The sequence below is a fragment of the Colobus angolensis genome, unplaced genomic scaffold (genome assembly GCF_000951035.1).
Source record: "Colobus angolensis palliatus isolate OR3802 unplaced genomic scaffold, Cang.pa_1.0 Scaffold91, whole genome shotgun sequence".
Taxonomy (NCBI): domain Eukaryota; kingdom Metazoa; phylum Chordata; class Mammalia; order Primates; family Cercopithecidae; genus Colobus; species Colobus angolensis.
Genome location: NW_012123043.1, coordinates 5897638 through 5916525, shown reverse-complemented (window position 1 = coordinate 5916525; position 18888 = coordinate 5897638). Strand labels below are relative to the sequence as shown.

Here is an 18888-nt window from a genome sequence, read left to right as displayed (position 1 = left end):
AGACCATAGGAATGTGGAGGTCATCAAATCCTCACTCTCCCATTTTACAGATTAAAAGCAGCATCAACTCTGTCCTCTGACTGGTATGTGTGTGTGTTGGGGAGGAGGAAGGGGGCTAAATGCTAGGTATGGCACATGTGCACTTGGCAGGGAAGAAACACACTGTAAAAGTTCTAGGACATCACCCCTCTGCCCACCCCAAACATCCTTCCCTCCAGACCCCTGAGTGGACTCCCTTTGCTCAGGCTTACCTCCAACCAGGAGACCACAGTAGGACCATCCCACTGGGCAAAGGGCATTCCTTTCCTGCGGGCATCTTCAAGCAGCTGGTGTCTTATAGGAAGAGGAACAACAGACTCACTAGTTCTTCCTTCTCTCTTAACTGTTCTTGCTCCAGGGACCACTGGGCCATGCAAGAGCTGGACACCCACAACCCTTGCTCCCCACCCTGGACTTCCTCTGCTCTGCTCTTCCTTCTTCTGAAGAAGAAGTATGACAAGAAATGGGGCAGGAACACCTCTCCACCCCCAGAGGGCGAGGAGTTCTCTGTTTGCATGTGACCTGACATTGACTTAGATTTCAATCTGCCCTGCCAGAGACCCACAGGACCCAGGTCACTCTCCCATAACCCCCTTGCCTCCTTCTCCCTAGGCTTATCCTAAGAACCTCCTCCCAGCCCTGCTGTGCCCATATGGACCAGGCCAACTCAGTTCAGGAAGGGTCTTGCTGGGGTCTGGGTCCCTGAGCTCAGTTTCACAGCAGCCCAGGGCGAGGGAAGTGTGTAGGGGGCTGGGCCCCATCCTGGCAGAATGTGACCTGTGGCTCTTACTTCTTCTTTAGCCGCCGGTCCTTCTCTGCCTGGGTCCCCAGCTTGGCAGGCACCATAGGCTCCTGCATACTGAACTCGGAGTCTGTTAGCAGAACTACAAGGAAAGAGATGCGTGTATCAGCCAACCCCTCTGCCTCTCCTCCCTTGCCTGGATCAGGGGTGGGGAACAGAAGCAGCAGGAGGCTCCTTAGCAGAGGACAACCCATGGCCTGATGGGACCATTATTCCTAGAGCTTCTGCTCAGTGTCCCTGCATCCAGGCAGTCTCAGATAATGGCATCAAGCAGGTCATCCCCAGTTCAGAGAGTCTCCTTGGGAGCCTCAGCCTTGGGTGTTTTCCAGCCAGATGGACCCAAGTTATCCCACCCTGGAATCCTAGACAGAACCTGTCCTTCCTCCAAGCCAAGGTGCAAAGGAAACCCAGAGCCCTGAACACAAGTGGGCTACAAGGCTCAGAGAGAAGAATGACCCTGGCTTGGGTCAGGGGTGGGAAATCCACACCCTGAGAGCTGCATCTCTGGGCCTCCTTCTCGGGGTGCATTCACTTGCACAAAACCATAAAGGAGATCATGCAGAGTTCTGTCTTCTATTAAATATTTCCTTGAATTGATGCTAGAACCCTATAGAATTCATGGCCAGAGGCAGAATCTTAGAATTCTTTTAAGCCCTGGTCACCCCACACAGTACACAGTACACAACAAGTGTGGGTAACCCAGAAACGAATCTGAGGTGCTGTCTCAGTTTTAGGTGCCAGCATGGTGTGGAGAGCATCGGAAATCATAAGGTTTCACCCAAAATGCTTCTTCCCCTGATCAAACCTTTCAGCTTCCCCTGTCTGTGGCCAGCTCCACAACTCCCTTCACCCCTGGGGACTGGGGGAAGGAACTGGACTTCATTCTCTGGGCTGACACTCTCATATTGTGAGCGGAAGTGGCCATGTTCCTCCTCCCTGTTCCCAGATCACCCCTTTCCTTCACACACAGACCTCTCTCCGTCTCAGCGAATTCCTTTCTCCTTCCTCTTTCTCTGACCTCCTCCTCTCATGCTCTCCCTCCTCCTCCTCCTCCTCAGCCAGCTAGCTATCTTCTGATTCACATCTTCCTGAGGTGCAGAAAGGTCTAATTATGCATTGGGGTCCAAAGGTTCCTTTATTCTAGTTGATGAGTTCCTCCCCTGCACAAAATTCATCAATGCTCCCACTGCCTCAGGGGAACTTTTAAACTAAAACAGATGCTGCAAGGCCCTTACAGCTGGCCCCAGCCTAGCTGTCCAGTCCCATCTCCCCAGTCCTCCCACCCTCCTTCTTCTCAACTCTGAACAGGCATAAGTACATACCAACCTCTCACACCCACAAACCTTTGCCTTTCCCAGACCATCCCCTTCCTCCACACACAGACCTCTCCTTGGCTCAGCTAATTCCTATGTGGCCTTCCACTTTAGCTCAGATGTCGCTACCAAAGGAGGCCACCCCTGTTGTCCCCACCATTCCATAGCCAAATTCTGAGTCCCACAAGCACCCTGGGCACATTTCTATCAATAGATTGTTCTGGAATTGTCTCTTTACTTCTTCCTTTTCATTAGACACTGAACTCCTTGAAGGAATGAACTATTGGTCAGCACCTGTTACTAAGACATACAGTAGTTACTCAATAATTGTTTGTGGAACAAATGACTGAATAGGTAACAGAAAGAAAAGGTGGAGGAACAGGAAAGAAAAGAGAAAAGAAGAAATAGAAGAGAGGGGGCAGATGAAAGCTAACATTTATTGTGTACTCACCACATGCCAAGCATGTACTAGACCTTTATACTATCATAGAGGTGATAACGATGCCATGTTTGCCTAAGAGCTTCCTTGAATTTAATGTCTACAAAGCTATAACTAGGTGTTACCACATTTTGAGTCCCAGAGGCCAGATGTACCCAGAAATAAGTTCTAATCAAGAACTGACTCTTCTAAAGAAACAACCAAGAGATTTCTCCTGAAGGTCCCGGGCGCAGTACATCAGAAAATCTCCAAATTGAAAGAAACCCGAGATGCCCAATCTTTCACTCAATACAGGAGACCTTTCCACAGCATGCCAAATAAAGCCATGTAGCCACTTCCTGACACTTGTAGAGGCAGAAGCTTACCCCCTCATAAGGCAGTCCACTCCACCATGAACAGTTCTAACCGAAAACTGCTTCTGCAGATCTGAGGTCACCTGCCTGGGGCTTCCCCCAACTGGTCCCTGGGATGCAGGCAGAGAAGGCCAGTCCAAGTACACCTTCCTGCTTCTGATGCCCCAATGCCCGCCCAGACCTCCGTTAGGAAGGGGACAGAGACCATGGCCTGTGGCTCCATCCCGACTCAGCTGGATCAGCCTGCCCTTCTCCTTCTTCCCAAACAGGCGGCCAATGGAAGACTTGATGCCCTTGCGCTTGGCGCCCTTGTGCAGGGAGTCCTGGCTGCTGCTGTTGCTGCTGCTGGGGTTGCTGCCCTGATCCTCCAAGGCACTACAGGGTGACAGCCAGAAGGAGACAGAATAAGAAGAAACGTACTTAAGTGACAGCAGGAAAGATGGAAGTTAGACCTCAGGAAGAACTTCTATTAAGTGTCAGAACTGGGATGGGGGCAAGGGAGACACAGGAACTCCCTTCCCTGATGGTGTTTCAAAGAGAAGTAAGACATTCAGGAAACTGGGACAGGAGAGATGTGGTCCCTGCAGAGGCAGAGGAAAGGAGGAGAGGACCCTGAGGATGGAGAGACTGGAGGTAGGGTCTGCTCCACTTACCTCTTGCCTTCTTCCTGGCTCAGGGCTGGGTGGCCAAGCTTCTCTAGCCGCAGCGTCCTGGGTGAGGAAGGAGGAGAAGTCTCACATTTTATGGTGGCTTTATCCTCTCGGTTCTCTTCCCGAGACACTGGCGACTGAACAGACAGTGGAGCCGTCAGGGGATAGAGGGAGAGATCTCGGGCCTGTCTACCCAGCCCAGAAGAGGTGGAGGAGCGTGGAGAAATGCAGTGGGGAGGCCCTGGGTGCCTCTCTGAGTTCAGACTCAGACTCAAGGGCCCTGGGGGAGGAAGCCGAAAGGAAAGGGTATGGGAGCAGTGAACCCATTAGTACCTGGGCCATCAGGCAGCACTCACCAGCAGCTTCCTCCTATGCTTTCTTAAGTCACTGGGCTGCAAGAGAGAGGGATGGGTAAGCTTGGACTTCACCTCTCCGTGCCCTAGAGCCAACCCCAGGGGAGCCCAGTAGTCTTAGGATGAGAAGACAGGATTCAATGCCTCACACAGGCCCAGAGAGAATATCACACCAGAGAAAAAAAAAAGCTGGCTTAGAAAAACAAGCCAGGGCTTATTTTTCTGAAAGAAAGGAAGAGGTGAGGGCAGTGGGTGAGTTTCTTTAGCAGTCTGGGCTCATCCAAGGGAGAGGGCAAAGAAGATACGACCTAGGCCCTTCCCAAATCCAGGACAGGTTGGTGGCCTGACATGTCGGGGTCTGCACACATCATGGGAAGAAGCGGCAGGCCCAGCTGAGAGCACACGAGTCCCACCATCCCTTAAAACCTCCCCCAGTGCAGGGCCCAGGGACGCCAGGCCTGCTCCTCAGCTGCCTCTCACCAGGGTCATGACCCCCATTCGGTCCAGGTCCTGGGCAGCACTGCGGGAGGTGAGCTTAGGTGTGGAGCGGCCGCTGAGTGGTGGGGACGCGCTGGCCAGGGACAGGGCTGTCAGAGAGGTGGGGATGGAACCGTGCTTGCGCAGCTGCTTCAGGTTTAGGGCCTCCATGCTGCCACTGGTCACACGTGTCTCAATCTCCTCCGCCCGGAGCTCCGTGGACTCCTTCTCTTCCTGAATCATCCTGGAAGGGAGGCAAAACCAGATCTCACCATGAGACCCAGCCAGGACCAGGGGCAGCATGGGCCGATGCCTGCACTCGCCACCAAGGACCACATGCATTGTACACAAGGCCTGGCAGGCAGGCTTTGTCTGTCCCACTGGAGCTTAGAAATATGTCTCCTTCTTGTTAGCTTGCCTGCTCCCTCCGTTTAACAAAAGCAGCTGCTGGGGAAGGAGGCAGTTTGGTTAGTGGAACATAAACCATCCCGAAAATCAGAATTCTTGACCTACCCCTAACTACAGGGGTGGCCTTGAGTCAGGCATTTTGCTCTCTGTGCCTCAGTTTCCCAACATAGGCAATGTCTGAAGTGGTATAAGTCAGCAGTTTCCAAGTATAGGACTTTTAAATGATGCTGACCCCTGATGGGGTTTTCCCTGTTCCACAGAAAAATGAGAGAAATAATGAAAATGGTGCACGTGTGTGCCTGGGAGGCACTGAGCAAGGAGTGCACGCACATACACATACACACACACACACACACACACTCACACACACTCCAGTAAAGATGCCCACTCCCTTTCACAAAGAAGGACTTGCCTTTATTCTGAGTATGTCTTTCTTACTTCAGGAATGTTAAAATGTCCTTTCTTTTGCAAAATGATTGTGATAATAGATAGTCCTTATAATTAATGTTTTACTTTGCAAAATAAAAAGCTGGTGGTCCTATGTTTGTACCTTTCTCTGTGTGTGTGTGTGTGTGTGTGTGTGTGTGTTCTTTGTGACTGGTCTGTGCAATACACTGAACCATTGAACTGGATGTCCTGTACAGTTTATAAAGCTCTGATACACTCCAGCTCAGATATTGCCCTGCTGTTTGTCATCAACATTAATAAACTCATTAAAAAGGCACAAAAGAATGAAGGTTTTCACAACTTTCCCTGTCACTGTTTCCGTTTGATGCCTCATTAGGGACAGGAAGCATGGTGCAGTGGACCAAGTTCAGACTTGAGTTTGAATCCTGGCTGTGTCACTTCTGTGTGACTTTGGGCAAGTCACTTAACCTCTCTGAGTTTCTGTTCCCTTGTCTGTAAAACAGGGATCATGCTGCCTACCTCAGGGACTGTGATAAGACGGACAGTGACATTTACAAAGCTCTCACCCTGAGCTGGCCTCAGTAAGCAGGAGCTACACTCTTAGTGGTTATGATCAGCTGCAGGGCTGCAGGAATACAGCGTGCATCCTCCTGAGCCCAGCCACATAACAAGCCCTGAGAGGGGAGGTGAAGTCTGAGAAGTCCACTGAGGCCCTGCTCCTCTCACTCCGGCACTGGGCCAGCAGGCCTGATGACCCACAGAGGGTCCCTGAATTGTGGTATTCTAAGTTGCAGGTGTAAGAGATGAGCAAACCCATATAGGATTTTTCCAACACAAAGGGCCCCTCCTGCCCTTCAAGGCACTCCCCAAGCCCCCCGGCCATGCCCTAACCTGATTTCCTCATTGATGGCATCCAGCTGCTCCTGCAGCATCATGGCAAGGGTCTGGGCATCTGAGTGGCCGCTGGGGGAGACAACGTCCGCAGAGCCCACCAGACCCCCTGGCTCATCCTCATCTGCGTCGGAGATCTCAGGGTCACTGTCAAAGGCAGGGGTGGCTGCCGGGGCCAGCATCCCAGGCAACGGAGAAGTCTCCCAGTCCTTAGCAAAGGAGGAGGGTAAAGGAGTCGTAATAAGACACCCAGATAACTGCAGAGCAGGACCCTCCCTACCTCTACCCAGCAGCACTGGCATCTCCTGGGAGCTTGTTGGAAATGCAGAATCTCTGGCCATACCACCAGACCTACCGATTCAACTTCTGCATTTTAACAAGACCCCTGGGTAGTTTTTTGTTTTCTGTTTTTGTTTGTCTGTTTCTTGAGATGGAGTCTTGCTCTGTCACCCAGGCTGGAGTGCAGTTTTGCGATCTCGATCTCGGCTCACTGCAACCTCCGCCTCCCGGGTTCAAGCAATTCTCCTGCCTCAAACTCCTGAGTAGCTGGGATTATAGGCACATGCCACCATGCTACCACGCCCAGCTAATTTTTTGTGTTTTAGTAGAGATGGAGTTTCACCATGTTGCGCAAGTTGGTCACGAACTCCTGAGCTCAGGCAATCTGCCCATCTCGACCTCCCAAAGTGCTGGGATTACAGGCGTGAGCCACCACGCCCGGCTGACCCCTGGGTGATTTGTTTGCACATTATATTCTAAGAAATACTGCTCTGTTAAGAAGAGAGTCCAGAGACAGACTGCTTTGGTTTGAATCTCAGCTCCACCAAATACTAGTTGTGCAACCACAGGAAAATTGTTTAACCTCTCTGTACCTCAGTTTCTTCATTTGTAAAATGGGGGTGGTAAGGTACTTACCTCATAGATAGCTGTGAGGATCAAATGAGGAAAATACATGTAAAGCCCTTAGCACAGTGCCTGGCACAAAGCAAGCACTATATAAAAGCTATCACTTTCCATTCACACACGCTCAAAGGCTGACTACACCCAGGGAGCCAGAAAGGCCAAGCAGGCCTGACTAGACATTCTACAGAGTTTCAGCTCATCACAGGACAGTCCGGCCAACCCCGAGAGGTGGCAGCTTCTCTGAAATCATCCTACAAACCTATCCAGCGGGCAAAGGCCCAGAAGAGGGAAAGGCAGAGAACTGGGCTGGGAGAGCCAGCAGAGCAGAGAAGGAAGAAAGGGGGCCAGGGACAGAAAGATACTCTAACACCCATCCTCTATGACCCAATCCTCCTAACTCCACCTCAAGGCTCCTGCAGCCTCTCAGCTCCTGGACAGCTGCTATGTTCTTAAAAACAGAAAGAGTAAAGAAGTCAGGGGAGAAAGAAAAAGAGGCGCCTTCAGATTGTGACTTCCCCATCAGACTAGGAGTTTCTTAAGAGCAGAATGAATCTTCTCCTGAGACTAGGAGTTCCCTCTTTCTCCATCTATATCTTCTAATGCCCCAGTGCTCTAAATGATATTTAGAGGACCTGGACTCAGGACAGAACATGACGAATAATTGCACTTTCCCAAAAGATCGAACTCGGCATTTTTCTGCCCCATATCTTTCCTCATTCTCCCCTAATCTCCCTAGGCAGACTCAGACAGCATGAACGCACAGTTGCTTCTCGGAAAACTCCAGGTGCCATCCCAAGGGCCAGTTAACCTGTCATCCCTCCCTCATCTCCCCCATGAACCACAGCTTTTGTTCCAGAAAGTTTGCCAATTCCATCTTCCCCATGAAGCACCCCCCCGCTCCCCACGCCCGACCACCAGATACACACGCCTGCACACCCAGGCACACGCACACACACTTCAGTGGGGCCTCAGGGACTGTTGGCTGCCTGCCAGCCCCCACCTCTTGCCCACCAGGAGGCCAAGGCAAGGGGGGGGCACAGCTGTTGCAGCTGACGATGGCCTCAACCCCAGGCCTGCAGCTGTCGTTGACACAGGGGAGGGAAGGGGAAGGATTTGCCCCACACACCAGCCGTCTGCGTAACTGGAGCCAGGCACGCGGCCGAATTGACCCCAAACTCCCTGAGGAGATCCTTCCACCCCCTCACCTTGGCAGACTCTTCCCTCAATGCCGAGTAGCGGCGATGCACGCCTGGGGGTGCGTGTGTGGTTGTGCCCAGGGAGAACCGCACGTCTGCTGCACTGCCCATGTGTGACCTTGAGCGGTGATGGGGGAGAGAAAAGACAGGCCCTGAAGACTGAGAGCCCCAGCTCACACCCAGTGGGCCCAAAGAGTCAAGGGATCTTCAGCTCAGAGAAGAGACGTCTTAGCAGGACACGGAGCTGTCATAAATGCCTGAAGGGCTGCTGTGTAAGCAAGAGAGTAGACGTATGCCCCGGTGCTCCAGGGGTCAGACTGAGCCGGGGGAGAAAGTTCCAGAGAGTGGCTTTCCATCTGGCATGAGAAAGATCTTCTACTGGCAAGGGTTGGCTTATGATGCAACTGGTGGCTTTTAAAAAGTTGAGCTCCCCATCAAAGAGGTATTCGAGCAGAGGCTCTCTGGCCATCTGAAACACATGGCGCAGGAGGGCTCCAGGCACTGGGAGAGGTTGGAAGGGATGATGTCTACAGGTCCTTTTCACTCTGAGGGTGTTTGTTTTTTGGTCTTCTACCCAGCACTTTTCCTTGGGTCTCCCCATAATCTGGACCGAGTCCCTGGTTAAAATTCAAGCCAGGCATACCCTTATGCCTAGGAAGCTTTAGGAGGCCCTGACACTGTCAGAAACACAAGCTAGAGAAAATACTTTGACTGCCCCAAGAGTCTATTCCAACCCTGAGCTTTTAGAACCCAAGCAACAATCCCTTGGAATATCTGAAAGCCTCCCCAGTGATATTTCTTCCCTGTGCCTTTCTACTTGGAACCCTTGAGGGAATCCAGAATGAAGGGACACATTGTCTATACAGACCATATGAGGTCGCTGGATAGAGAGGGAAGCTCCTGCATATTCCCCTTTTCTCCCTGCAACTCAGCCCCAATTCCATGATGTATCCAATGATTCTCTAGTCGAACCCAAGCATTCCCAACCATTAAAAAAAAAGCCAAGCAGTGGCAAATGGCTTGGTGTACTGTTGGCCATATTTTACTAATTGAGGGGTTGTCTCTTCTGGTCAGGATGGGAGAAGTAGGAGAAATCCCAACTACTGTTACCTGTCTCCATCCTCTGCTTCTCTTCATACCCATATACAATAATTCCTCGTGAACATGGAGATGGTACTTAAAGGCTCTCCCACCCCAGACACCCGCGGGCTTCTCTTCTTCAAGCTCAACATCCCCTTCTCGATTTCAAGCACTGCCCCTCCACACACATCCATATGCATATTTCCATTAACCTTTCTTCACGGTAGTTCATCCCATTTCCCTGATAGAGCAAGCACATGATCAAACGGAACGGCAAGGGTTCTGATCTAGGAGACTTTGGTTTGGAGAGAAAACAGCCAAGAGCCATGAACCTTGAGTGGCACCATCCACTTCAGTCTCCTCTGTCTTCACCCCACCTCTCTGGCCTGGGTATTGAGGACAGGCTCGAGGTCTGAGTTCAATACCCATTGCTCCACAAAATGTGGGGAAAAATCCAGAGGTTCCCTAAACATGGGCCTAATTCAAGCATTCAAGCATTAGGAGGTAAGCTCCATCTCTTACAATGGTTTCAAGAAAAGGGATGCCAAGACCGTAGGATCGCCATGGCATCTCAACTTCCAGTAAGGAAGTTTCTGATGCTTCATTCCAATCTCTCCTGCTGCCTTTCTGTCTGCTGCCTGAACTTGGGTGGTCCTTGACTCTCAAGAGAACTGGAATGAGTGGCTCTCCCTACCAGTGGGCCTGTGGGACAGGGCTAAGCAAGGGATGTGCAGGCCTCTCTCGGGGGTGTGCCCTCTGTCAAGGAAGCAGAAACCATGGCCTATGTCCTACCACAGCGGGGACAGAGCACTGACTGTCTGATGACTCACCTCTCAGCAGCCCTCAGAGGACAGGTGTTCCCTCCCAAACTGCCCAAGTAAGCTGGGTGACTTTGACCAAGTTCTCTGAGCCTCAGTGTCCCACCCTGAACAGGAGGAGGACCTGAGGTCCTGGGCAGTCTTTTGTTGGAAGGAAGTCTCCTTCCGTAGGGTCCGTCAGGACCCCATCCTGGCATGCCCAGCCTCCGGCGCTGCAGTACCTGGAGTGCACGCCATCCACAAACGGCCCCCCTCGGCCCTTCAGCTGGTCCACCTCTTGGCGCAGCTTCTCAATCTCTTCAGACAGGCGGCCCTGTGCCAGCAGACCCGGGGTGGGGGTGGGGGCCAGGGAGGGGCAGAGAGGGAGGGTGGGAGTCAGAGAGGGACAAAGAGGACAGCAGAGTTGGGGAGATGCTAAAGAATGTATTGCAAAGTCCAAAGCCAGGGGCCCCAAGCCAGGCCCACAGATGACACCAAAAGAGAAGAGGTCCAACCGGAGAGTGAGTGGAAGGATGGGCAGAGGGGCAGGGCCAGGAGGGCGTCTGTCTGGGGAGGGCTCTGCTAGTCTAGGCCTCCTGATGCCTCACTAATGCACAAACGCACAGCAGATGAGGCTGGGCAGCAAGAGGGCCCCAGCGCCCTCTCAGACCTCACAGACACTGCCAAGGCCAGGACGGAGGCAAATCCTCCCAGAATCACCAGGCTCTGGCTGCACCAGGGTTTGAAGCTCCCTCCAAATCCTGGGGTGGAGCCCCTCACTGGGCCCTGCCTCTCTGCTGTCCACCTCTGCCCTACGCTTCTGGCCTCAGTTTCTTCTTTACCTGTGGGCAGTGATGCACCTACTATGATGGGCTCTAATAAGAAATCACGGAATAACGCATGTAGTGCACTAACATATGCACTAACACTGCCGGGTATCAGAGCAGCAGCGTTAAAAGCAGGGTGTCCTTTCCTCCCTGCAACCCGGCCCTCCCAGGCTGGGCAGGGCTGGCCTCAGCCGGGTACCTTGTGGTGGTGCTGCTCCTCAATCTGCCGCTGGGAGCTCTCCAACTCCTGGATCAACGTGTTCTGGGGGAGAGCAGCCGTGAGCCAGGCCCCTGCCTTCCTCTCCCAATCCAGACCTGAGCCTCCGGGTGTGCAGTCTCAGTCCCTCCTCTCCAGGCTGGCTACCCACCCCAGTGAGATACCGCCTGCACCCATTGCAGTCCCGCCTCCCCCCGCCCCCTGCCCTGCCACACCCAGCACTAACTTCTCACATCCCAACCCCGCCCCTCCAGGCACCTTCTCCTCCAGGGCTGCCATGCGCTCCTTCAGGTGGAGCTGTAGACGCTCGTTGGACTCGCTGAGCAGCCGGTCCACTGTGTCCGACAGCCGCTTGTTGTGGTCCTCATTCATCTTTTCCCGCTGGCGCACCTGCACAGCCACCTGCCTCGCACCAGGCCACCCTCCTAGGGAACACCACCCTCTCCCACTGGGGTTTGACTCCCTCTCCTGTCCTCTTCTCATCCTCTGGCAGCACTTCTCTCCACTCTCCTGACCACCTCCCCCTCACCTGCCAGCCTCCTCCCACTCTCTATGACTGTGTCCCTGGCCAGGCCCTTCCTCCATGCCCCTTCCACAGACCGCCCTGGGAGCCTGTCCTGGGGGAAGGAGGGGACCTGAGGGCCCAGCCGGGTGCCCTCACCCGTGCCAGCTCCTGGTTCTTCTCTTCCAGCTGTCCCTCCAGCTGCCGCAGGTGCTCCTCAATGTTGCCATGCCGTTCTTCAGCCTAGGGGCAGGGATGGGTTGGTGCAGCCCGCAGATCTCTGTTCCTCCTGCTCAGGCCCCATATCCCCTGCACCCTGGTGCCAGGGTGGCCCTGGGGATCATGGCCCCCGGTATCAATGAAGTTCAGCCTCCACTTATCAACTTGGAGCAGGACCACCATCCCCATTGCCTTTCTTCGCAGGTACTTCAATACCTGCCAGGTCTCCCCTGCTTCCTCCTCGCTCAGGCCTAGCCCTAAAACATCCTGGAGCTAGCAGTTCAAGAGACTGTAAATAATCCCCATGCTTCCAGAAAAAGCTCCACTTCAAAGCATGAGCTACCATAAACCTCTATGCCTCCAGATGGATAGAACCACAATGAAGAGCATGGACTCGTGCCATAATGCCTGGGTTCAAATCCTGGCTCCCTCTTACCATCTGTGTGACCTTGGGCAAGTTACCAAACCTCTATGTGCCTTCGTTTCCACAACTGTAAAATGTGGGTAATAATAGCACCCAAGCCCACTGGACCATCACAAAGACTAAATGAAATAATCCAATGCGAACACTGAGAACATAGTAAGCACTCAACAAATGTTAGCCTCGCATGGTTACAGCTCTGCTGTTAAACCAGCCCAGGTGTAGTAGTCTCCCTTTCCAGTCATGGGTGTCCAGAGATGGAGACCCTACTGTCTCTGCTGGCAAGATATTCTAGAGAGCCACATCTCTTACAGTCAGGAAATCCTTCTTTAAACTCCTCCTGCGATGACTCACTTGACTATATTAATCATTTCAGCCCAGGCCTTCATGTCAGCTTTGGGAGATACTAAAGCTGACTGCTAAGCAGCCCACACATAACATCCTCTGCTGTGATTTCAACCCAATCCTTCATTCATTGAGGCTGGGAAGACCTCCGAGACCATCCCGTCTAACTCCACCCTAGTGATAAGGACACTGAGGCCCAGTTAAGGGAGGGGATGACTTTTCCCAGGTCGCAGAGACAGTCAGTGGCAGAAGCAGTCTTGGTCCTGGGTCTGCTGGGACACAGCCAGGCTGCAGGTTCCATCCTCGAAGCAGCTGAGCTGCACACTGGCTGGCCAGCCTCTCTCCCTTCTGAGCACTGTGTCTGGTGCTTCCTAAACACCGGTTTCCTTCTCGCCACAGGTTCGAAGATCCCATATGAGGCTAACCAGCTGAAAACACTCCTAAATTATTTTGATTAACCCCTGCATGTCTACATCCATGCATTTACCTGGTTCTTCCGGAACCTATTATGTTTTCAGTCAGCACACCTCTCAGGAATTACTACTTCATAAAGTATCCATTAAATAAAATTATATTCTCTTTTCTTCATCCTAAAACTGCAGGCTTCAAACAACCAGGGGCAGTCCCTAGATCTAGAAGCTTCAATGTGGCAATGAAAGATGTACTCAACCTAACTCTCACCCCTTCCCCCTTCAGGGATATATATACCATATCTCTTCTAGGGTTTCATTCTTCCAGAGATGAAATTCCTAATCTTTCTACTCCAGCCCCAAGTGAAAGAAAGTATTCACCACAACAGTGTAGAGGATTTAAAAAAAAAACACTTTGCATCAACATAGTTTCTTCTCCTTCAAGTACTTTTATACCCCTTCTTATGAGATTGTCACATCCCTGCAGGGTGATGAGGACAGGGATTACTCTTCCAACTGACAGGCACAAGGCAGTGTGCTCCCTGGAATCACACGGTGGGAAGCAATTTTCTGGCTCCTGGCCCAGTGCGCCTCCTGCGCACTCCCTTCCCTGCCTGGCTCCCTGAGAGCTCAGAACATGGAGGACAGAGGCAGATCCCAGGCCCCTGGCCCACTTGCCTTGGTGAGGGCTGCAATTCTCTGGGCCAGCTCAGCCTCCACCTCTGGCAGCGTCTCTGCCTTGCGCATCGTCTGCTGCAGCTTCTGCTCTGCCACCTCCAGCAGCTCCTGCAGGTGTCGGGCCTTCTCCTCACACTAGCAATGTGGGGGCGGTGAAGTGATTCAAAAGGGAGCTCTGAAGCCCCCACCCCCACCCCAGCCTCAGCAGAGAGCAGAGGACAGGTCAGAAGCAGCAAGGGACAATCTTGGTTGTTGGCTGCCCGAGATGCCTGACTTCCCCTTTCAAAGGGTGACCTGCAGGACCCCAGGGGCTCCTCAGCTACCACCAGTAGGTTCACGAGGACACCTCCAGGGCTAAGTACAATGCCTATGCCCACCACACCCCGAGGAGGTACCTGGCGGTGCAGGGACTCCTTGTTGGCCAACTCATTCTCCAGCTTGTCATTGAGGTCATGGATGGATGTTGCCTCACGCTGAGCAGCCAGGTAGCGCTTCTCCAGTGTAGTAATCCGCTCTTCCATGTCCTCCTTCTGGGCCAGAGCCTGGGAGAAGAGGGGAAGAGAGGGATGGTCACCAGCCTTTCCTTGCCCCTGTCTATGTCTCCCCACCCACACCTGGTTGACTGGAACCCATTAAGGGGCATGAGCTACACTCCCCTGTCAGTTTCTGGCCTTGGCCCACCCTTTCCATGACTGCCCCCCACAATGGAGCAAGGCAAGTAGGCATGTGTTCAGTCTCACGCCCCAGAGCTCTTGCCTGGCTCTCCCTCCACACCCTCCACAATAAGGTCATGGAGCAGGCTTGCGCCCTCACACACCTCCCGGAGGTCCCGCTGATGCTTGCTGCTCAGCTCCTCTGACTTGATGAGGTCCCGGCGGGCCGTGCCCAGGTCCTCCTCCAGTTCAGTCACGGTTGCTGTCAGGGTGACCAGTCGCTCCCGGGCCTGGCTCAACTCAAAGTTCTGCTTCTCCAGGAGCTCCTGCAGCTCCTCCACCCGGCCCGCATCCTCCTCCAGGGATAGGGACAGACAGCCCTGTGAGTCACGGGAGCATCCCACCCACCCCACTCCCCTATCCCAGGGGATGGGAGGAGGAACAGCACACCCAGAGCAGGTCACAGCTCTGCCCCCAACATCACAGCACTCCTCTGGCTACAACTGCCTCCCTCTGGGCCCCAGGAGGTCACTCCTGACAATGACCAAACACCTTGCTATCCTGTGTCTCTCTTGAAAAACAAGTTTCTAGTTTTATCTGTTATGCCAGCCTCTTGTAACCCAGAAAGGGGCATGACTGGGGAAACAAAGGCTCAGAGAGAGAAGGAATCTTGCCTGATGCTGCCACACAAGGCAGATGTCACACAAAAATACTAACACAAGTCACACAAATCTACTAACAACTCAAGTAGATTCAAGCGTACAATGTGCCCAGCATGTGTTGAGCACTAAAATAAAAATCTACAGATTTCATTGCAAACGGGGTAGGGAGAAGAAGAAAGGAGAAGGGGAAATATTGGAGAAAGCCCCAAATTTAATTCAAGCAGTTGGTCTACCGAACTAAGGCAGGGCCGGGCCTCCAACCTCCCACCTTGGGGAACACATGATCCCGGCTACACAGTTCCCCATGACCTACCTTCCACAGGCGTTTGGGCCCCAGCTCCACAGTCCCCTCCTCTTCTGCCGCTCCATCCAGCACCCCTGCCCCCTGCTGCAGGGCAGACACCTGTAGGGCACAGGTCCCATGGCAATGAGTCAAAGAGAAGAGAACCTCCCATACATTCCAGACCCTTCCAAAGCCCCTGATTTAGTTAAAAAGTGTCTCCTATAAAGAGGTGCTGAGCCTAGCCTTGCCTAGCAGCTTCCAGCCATGGCAGGGAGAAATCTGATGAGAAACAGAATAGGGCACAGGGATGAACCAGCCTGGACTTCCAGGAGCTGCAGACAGAGAGTGAGCAGGCAGCTTACCTGCTGGTGGGCACCTGCCAGCTGCTCCTCCAAGGTGGTGACTCGCTCCAGCGCTGCCCGGAGCCGCTCTCGCACCTGCTCAGGTAAGGGGAGATGGAGGAAGAAAGGGGGACCCCACTTGAGTCAGGCTGGAAGAGCCTGGGCTTGGTCTACCATCACTGAGCACAAGGGCAGTGAAGGGCCTACTAAGAAGCACATTTGCAGGAGGGAGCCTAAAAGGAGGACCTTGAAGTTAAGACAATGTTTGGAGGGAGTCAGTATTCCCTAAATACCAGCTGCGGAAATCTCAGAGAAGGGATACATGGGAGGCTCCAGGGCAGCCTGGCTGGATGTGGGGGCTGGCAGGCAGGTGGGCACCTTCTCATCCAGGGCCTTGTGGTGCTCAAACAGTGACTTGAGGGCCTTCAGCACCTCCACCTCACTGGAGACCCCTGAAGGTGACTGGGCCTGGCGCTTCACCACTGTCATCCGCAGTGACCGTTCATGGCGGGACACCAGGCACTCCAGATGTTCCAGAAGCAGCTGGCAGGGAGCAAGGGAGGATGAGAGGGAGGGCTGTAAGCATGTGCCCCAGGAGCTACAAGCAGGGTCCACGTGGTCCTCAAGCAGACATGAGTACAGCCATCCCACTATGAAAACACTGAAATACTTCCAAATGGGCACAGAGCTGCTGCCCCAGCTGATACTACCCAAGCTGGCTGCCCCGGCCTCTCCCCAGCACCCTGAGCTTTCTATGAACCAGCAACTACAGGTGAAGAGCCCAGCACTGGTGGTTAAATGATGTAATTCTCACCCCAGGATGGGAGATAGGAGGAGGGAAGGATGGGGCTTGAGCTAAGACTGTGCCTGGCCCCACTCTCGCCTGCTCTCTTGGTCAAGGTGTTCACAACACACCCCCATACATGCACACACACACACACACACACACACACACACACACACACACACACACACACAAACAAGGTCATCCTCACTTACCCGTGTGTTATTCCGTTCTGCTTTCAACTCTGATATCTCTTCCTCCCGCTCTAGAAGCTGTTCCCGACACATGCTCAGCTCCCGGGTTAAGGTGGCAAATTCCTGAAAACCCCCAAGGCCCCTCAGTGCTTGGGGATTCACCCCCAAAGCAGTGTCCTGCACGCGCAAGTCAGCGATGGGATCCTCTCACCCATCCCTTACTTCCACTACCTCCCCCACAAAATCCCAATCCATCCACACTGCAGGTCAGTAAACCTGTAGCTAGCATGTGCTTCTCCATAGGGGTCCACATCTCTGGGTCCTCCATTCATTCCATGTGTTAGAATCCAAGGGAACAGAGTTGTACACAAGAGTGAGAAAGTCACTGAGTCTGCTCTGCAGACCCTTCCCCATCCAGCTACCAATATGACCAGATCACATCCTCCCTCCCACTTGGCATTTCCATTTCTCCAGGAATTCAATGACATTTCTTTTAGAAACTGATGGAGGGGAGTTTCATTTCTGGTTTGGTGGAGTAAAGTCCAAACAGAAACTGATGGATATGAAAGAGGGAAGAGAAGGCCTGGCACAGTGGCTCATACCTGTAATCCCAACACTTTGGGAGGCTGAGCCAGGCAGATCACCTGAGGTCAGGAGTTCGAGACCAGCCTGGCCAACATGGTGAAACCCTGTCTCGGCTAAAAATACAAAAATTGGCCAGGCGTGGTGGCGCACACCTATAATCCCAGCTACTCCAGAGGCTGAGGCAGGAGAATCACTTGAACCCGGGAAGTGGAGGTTGCAGTGAGCACCACTGCACTCCAGCCTGGGCGACAGGGTGAGCCTCCATCTCAAATAAATAAATAAATAAATAAATAAATAAATAAATAAAAGAGGGAAGAGAAAGAGGTTTTGAAGATAATGTCTGCATGAGTGCCCCAGGGAGCTCTTCCAGTCCTATCCCAGGGCTTTGCAAATTGCAAGTAGTGGGTGAAATAAGCAGATCAAAGGACCTACCTACATATGAGCAAGAGAGCATGCAGACCTGCCCAGTCAGGCTTTCTAGGAGCCCTGCTCAGCCAAGCAAGGGCTATGTCCCAGCTCCCAATGCCAAGGCACTTGCCCTGACTTTACCAAATATCTGTGTACCAAGTATCACTTCTAGAGGGATCCATTTCCACACTGTCGGCCCACCCTCCCACATCAGGACAAGCAGACTGGGGTGACAGACTGCTCCCACATTCCAGGCTCATCATATCCTGTTTAGCTAAACATCACCTCCTTGCAGGGAGGTTTTCAAATGAGTGGCCCAAACTCTGTGGATGTCCGAGGTCAAAGAGCAATGCAACAGGCCTCACTGCTGTCCTAACCTGAAGCCTCCCTCACACACCAAGCATTCATGACCAAAGGAAGAACTCCCAATCCCCTCTCATCACTCCAGACAGGGCAAAAGGGGCTAGAAGGGTTGTGGGAGGGGACAAGGGACAAGAGATGCCAGAGCATGAGAAACCATGAGCCTCTGACATTATTACTCGATTACTGCCTTTCTATCAGGGCCATGGCCAAAAGTGGTCAAGGTCAAGCATCTCACACTCCAGAAGCCCAGGCCTGATGCTGCCTCATCCCTCAGCTTATGCACAAACACAGTCACACTTTCACAGGCACACGCACTCAAGTACACATGCTTGTACCCAGAGACAGGGCTTGACAGCCTGCCACCTAGCCCTACACCATGACGCCACCACCAAAAGGCTGGTGCTACCCCCTCTCCTGGCTTCAAGCTCAGCAGCTGTCTTATCTCCCCCACCACAGGATATCTGTACCCTCCCTCCCACCTCTAACCTATCTGACACACTGCTATCTACAAATCTCCCAAAGCACAATGCTGTCTACAAACACAGGAGACAGGGTTTCCTTTGTCACCCAGGCTGGAGTGCAGTGGCTCAATTTCAACTCACTGCAGCCTGGGCTCAGGTGATCCTCCCACCTCAGCCTCATGAGTAGCTGGGACCACAGGCATTTGCCACCATGCCCAGCTAATTTTTGGTTTTCTTGTAGAGATGAGGTTTTGTCACATTGTCCAGGCTGGTCTTGAACTCCTGACCTCAAGCAATCTAACTACCTCAGCCTCCCAAAGTGCTGGGATTACAAAGTGCACCCAGCCTACAAATACAAACTTCTTATCCTGGTTTTCAAACTTCTCTCTCATGTCATTTCCATACAACCTGGATCACCTGCTGTTT

The 18888-nt window shown here is 52.9% G+C and overlaps 1 protein-coding gene across 2 annotated transcripts in view; it reads right to left on the bottom strand.

Moving 5' to 3' along the window:
* PPFIA4 (protein tyrosine phosphatase, receptor type, f polypeptide (PTPRF), interacting protein (liprin), alpha 4) overlaps positions 1-18888 on the bottom strand; it is a 40285-nt gene that overhangs the window by 18359 nt on the left and 3038 nt on the right. For both annotated transcript variants that reach the window (XM_011931787.1, XM_011931788.1), the window contains exons 2-20: positions 16667-16768; positions 16046-16210; positions 15689-15763; positions 15357-15446; positions 14546-14737; positions 14124-14270; positions 13729-13863; positions 11815-11898; positions 11412-11543; positions 11136-11198; positions 10352-10443; positions 8242-8350; positions 6134-6342; positions 4430-4670; positions 3953-3988; positions 3600-3733; positions 3152-3321; positions 830-923; positions 252-333 (exon numbers count right to left, since the gene is read on the bottom strand). In XM_011931787.1, coding sequence (XP_011787177.1) covers positions 252-333; positions 830-923; positions 3152-3321; positions 3600-3733; positions 3953-3988; positions 4430-4670; positions 6134-6342; positions 8242-8350; positions 10352-10443; positions 11136-11198; positions 11412-11543; positions 11815-11898; positions 13729-13863; positions 14124-14270; positions 14546-14737; positions 15357-15446; positions 15689-15763; positions 16046-16210; positions 16667-16768 — 2352 coding nt within the window. The remainder of the gene's footprint in view (positions 1-251; positions 334-829; positions 924-3151; positions 3322-3599; positions 3734-3952; positions 3989-4429; positions 4671-6133; positions 6343-8241; positions 8351-10351; positions 10444-11135; positions 11199-11411; positions 11544-11814; positions 11899-13728; positions 13864-14123; positions 14271-14545; positions 14738-15356; positions 15447-15688; positions 15764-16045; positions 16211-16666; positions 16769-18888) is intronic.